Below are 3,605 nucleotides of genomic sequence, written 5' to 3'. Positions count from 1 at the left end.
GCTAATTTATGAGGTTTTCAAGTCAAATAAAACTAGACGGAGGCTCAACAAGGTTGGTTGCCAATGTTAAACGTAGGAGACCAAAAATTTAAGAATAAGGTTAAGAGTGGCGTTTTATGAAATTAAGGGTTAAGTGCTGAACATAAAATTCAAATAAGACTTTGAGAATTAGTTCTAAATTGAATTTGAACCGGTCATCAAATTTAAAATCTAAATTATTTTAACTGTTCAACATCTAATATATAAATATATATTGTTTTTCAATTTCAATATTTTTTGTGCTTAGGAGTATAAATATTTAATAAAATCAATAGATAATTACGTAAGTTAAAGTTTTTAATATTTAACATAAATAATTATTTTTTGTCATATGTTTAATTGATAAATAATATACTTTATTGTTATATAAAAATAAAATTTATTATTTAAAGTTTAATCACTTGGGTATTAAATATTTTATTATTACTTTTATAAAAACATCTCTGAATTTGAATCGGACATACTTTCATATCTTATGAAAGGAATTTTCCTATACCTAACAAGCATTACCCCAATCCAATACCAAATTCAAAATTGAAGGGCACCCCGCCCTATCCTTGTTGCCAAAGTGCCCGCCGACTCTGTATAATACTGTCCTTAGGTTCCCACCTTCTTGCAATATCTTTTCACACTCCTATCTAGTTAACAATTTAATTTTAACTTAATTCATATCTTAGTTGTCAGTTAATCTAACCTCGTCTGACCCCCTTGTACACGTCCCCCTATTTCCCACCAATCAGATCCCGACAGCTGGCGACTGCCTCACACTTTTCCACGGAGCCAGTGGCACGGTCAACGCTATGTATCATCCTTGCACCGCAACCCCACGACCTCAACACGCGAGTGTGTAACACCTCCCAATCACCTCTCACGGCGCTCACCGTCCGCTCGAACGACGCCGTTCTGGTCAGGAATGGGCCAATGGCTCGTGACGTGACGCCTTATCTGCTCCGAAGACCCGAAACGCCAAGGTCCGATACGTATCGACCCGTTATTTTTATTTTTATTTTTTTTATAAAAAATATGTTGTTTATTTTAATTTATTTGATTTATAATATATAACAGATACGAAACTGGGCGTAGGAAAAATCTGTGGGGGCTGCCCAGGAAAGGCAAAAAAAATTCTCTGCAAAGTGTCTGAGGAGCGTGCAGGGATTCTTTATTTCTGATTCTATGTAAAGGAGGGCGTTGTTTTCACGGAGGGCCCGATGAGCGTGCCGTTACATTCCATTTTCCTGCGCGCCAAACACCCCCAGAACCAGAAGCCCTTCAAATAAATTTTAAAAAATGGAAAGGAAATGAGAAAAGAGAGACCACAGACGGACCAAAGAAACCATCAGGGAAAAAGGACAGGCGTGAAACCCCTCTCAGATAAAAACCCTTCATCTGCTTACTGCATTTGTCTCTCTCTCTCTGGTCTGTAGTAGTGTGGAGAGAGAAAGCTTGACAGAGGGTGAGATGTTTGTGAGTGTGGGATTGAGATTTTCTTCCCTCTTGTTATAATGAGCAGGAGCTGTCCTACCTTCTTCTGGGAAGAAGATGGCTCTGCGGCAGGAAGAGGAACAGCTACAAAACCCTCCGTTTCACCTCGACGGTCTCTATTGCGAAGAAGAACGTTTTGAGGATGATTCGGGAGACGATGGGTTTGGGGAAAAGAGCCAGAACTGTGATGATCATAGCGTGAGAAGACCCTCGATTTCTGACCTCTGCCGCGAATGTGAAGACGACGAGCTTGTTTCGCTCATGCTCAAAGAAGAACAGTGCAGTGTCTGTTACGGGGACCTGAAGGAAGATGCGTTTCTAATGGCGGCTCGTGCAGAGGCTGTTTGGTGGATGCTTAGGGTTAATGATCATTATGGATTCTCTGCTCTCACCGCTGTTTTGGCCGTTAACTACTTCGACAGGTTCATGTCAAGCCTGCGGTTCCAGAGAGATAAGCCATGGATGACTCAACTCATCGCCGTCGCTTGTCTCTCTTTGGCTGCAAAGGTGGAGGAGACCCGAGTTCCTCTTCTGTTGGACCTGCAAGTATGTGTGATGCCAATATTGTAATCTGGGTGTTTGTTAAAATGTCTAGCTAAACTGTTTTAGTTTGTGATTAGTCGTCAGTGATCGAGGGTTTTGTTAATATTGTTCAGGTGGAGGTATCAAAATCAAAATATTTGTTTGAAGCGAAGACGATTCAGAAAGTGGAGCTTTTGGTGTTGTCTACTCTTAACTGGAAGATGAATCCTTTGACCCCATTTAACTTCTTAGATCACTTTATGAGGAGGGTCGGGATGGAGACACACCTCACCTGGGAATTTCTGTGGAGGTGTGAGCGTCTCATTCTTTGTGTCATTGCTGGTAAGCAATCAAAGGGCTCTAGTTCTTCCGTCGCAGAAAAAAAAAACTCTAGAAAAACGAGCGAGCTTAATTAATAAGTTTGATCCCACTTGATTTTGATTTCAGATTCAAGGATTGTGTGTTATCCTCCATCCGTAATTGCTACTGCAACAATGCTGCATGCAATCAAAGAGGTTAAGCCATGTAATCTTGTGGAATTCCAGAACCAGCTTGTGGGTGTTCTTAAAATCAGTAAGGTTTGCATCCAAATCATGTGCTTCTCTGTTTCTGTAATTCAGAATCCATGTAGTCTGTTATCTCATATTTCCATTGATTAATCGGAGTTAACTTGCCCATTAGAATATATTTCTTATTCTGGTATTATCTTCTACAGGACAAAGTAGATGAGTGCTATAAACTCATTCTTGACTTATCAAGCACCCAAGGGCAGAGTCTTCACCAACCCAACAAACGCAAGCGTCATGTGTCCACACCGGGCAGCCCAAATGGAGTTATTAGTGCGACTTTCAGCTGTGACAGCTCGAATGATTCATGGGCCGTAGCATCCTCGGTTTCATCGTCCCCAGAGCCTCTGTTCAAGAAAAGCAGAGCATTGGATCAGCAGATGAGATTAACTCCTCTAAATAGGCTCTCTGTGAATGTGCTTAGCAGCCCTCGTTGAACCCTTATTATCTACTATTAGTTGTGATAATTTTACAGTCTCATATGATCTCATTTGCAATATTAATCGTTGTGTTCTTATGATGCAATTATCATTGCATGCCTCAGAATGCCTAATTGTGTCTCTAAACAAACATGTGATGTATAATCTAATAGCTAGACATCAGAACTCCAATGCAGTCTAGACTAGAAGGAATGGTTGGAAATACTAGAGTTGCATATAGGGGTGTATTTGAGTGGAATGAATATAGAAAAATATAGTAAAATACTCGAAATGGACTCGAATCGAAAATATTGAGCCTGGAACTCAACTCGAACTCAATCGATTTCATAATTATTAAACTCGAACTTGATTCTACTATAAGTTCTTAAAACTCAAGTTTGATTCAATTATAAATTAATATTAAATACATATATAAATATATATATAACATTAAATATATTTATATAATATATATAATATAAAAATAATAAAATTAAAAAACTTGATTAGAAACTCGACTTGAGTACTATTATTGAGCTTGAATTTAATTCGTTAAAATACGCAAGACTCAAGTAGA

General features: G+C 38.7%; 1 protein-coding gene across 1 annotated transcript; it reads left to right on the top strand.

The window, feature by feature from the left end:
- Positions 1-1,112: 1,112 nt before the first annotated feature.
- Positions 1,113-3,134, top strand: LOC131143475 (cyclin-D3-2). Its single transcript, XM_058091805.1, has 4 exons — positions 1,113-2,067; positions 2,178-2,385; positions 2,491-2,621; positions 2,759-3,134. The coding sequence occupies exons 1-4, from the start codon at positions 1,579-1,581 to the stop codon at positions 3,044-3,046; spliced, it is 1,116 nt and encodes a 371-aa protein (XP_057947788.1). The 5' UTR covers positions 1,113-1,578; the 3' UTR covers positions 3,047-3,134.
- Positions 3,135-3,605: the final 471 nt, after the last annotated feature.

Source organism: Malania oleifera, chromosome 1 (genome assembly GCF_029873635.1).
Source record: "Malania oleifera isolate guangnan ecotype guangnan chromosome 1, ASM2987363v1, whole genome shotgun sequence".
Lineage (NCBI taxonomy): Eukaryota > Viridiplantae > Streptophyta > Magnoliopsida > Santalales > Ximeniaceae > Malania > Malania oleifera.
Note: the sequence above shows the minus strand (reverse complement) of the source record. Positions and strands in the feature narration are given on the sequence as shown.

What these genes read in the sequence shown, in the direction of transcription:
- LOC131143475 (XM_058091805.1), top strand. Translation starts at nt 1,579, where the DNA reads ATGGCTCTGCGGCAGGAAGAGGAACAGCTACAAAACCCTCCGTTTCAC. An exon ending in CTCTTCTGTTGGACCTGCAA is followed by an intron (nt 2,068 to 2,177) that starts GTATGTGTGATG and finishes AATATTGTTCAG; the next exon opens with GTGGAGGTATCAAAATCAAA. An exon ending in GTGTTCTTAAAATCAGTAAG is followed by an intron (nt 2,622 to 2,758) that starts GTTTGCATCCAA and finishes TATCTTCTACAG; the next exon opens with GACAAAGTAGATGAGTGCTA.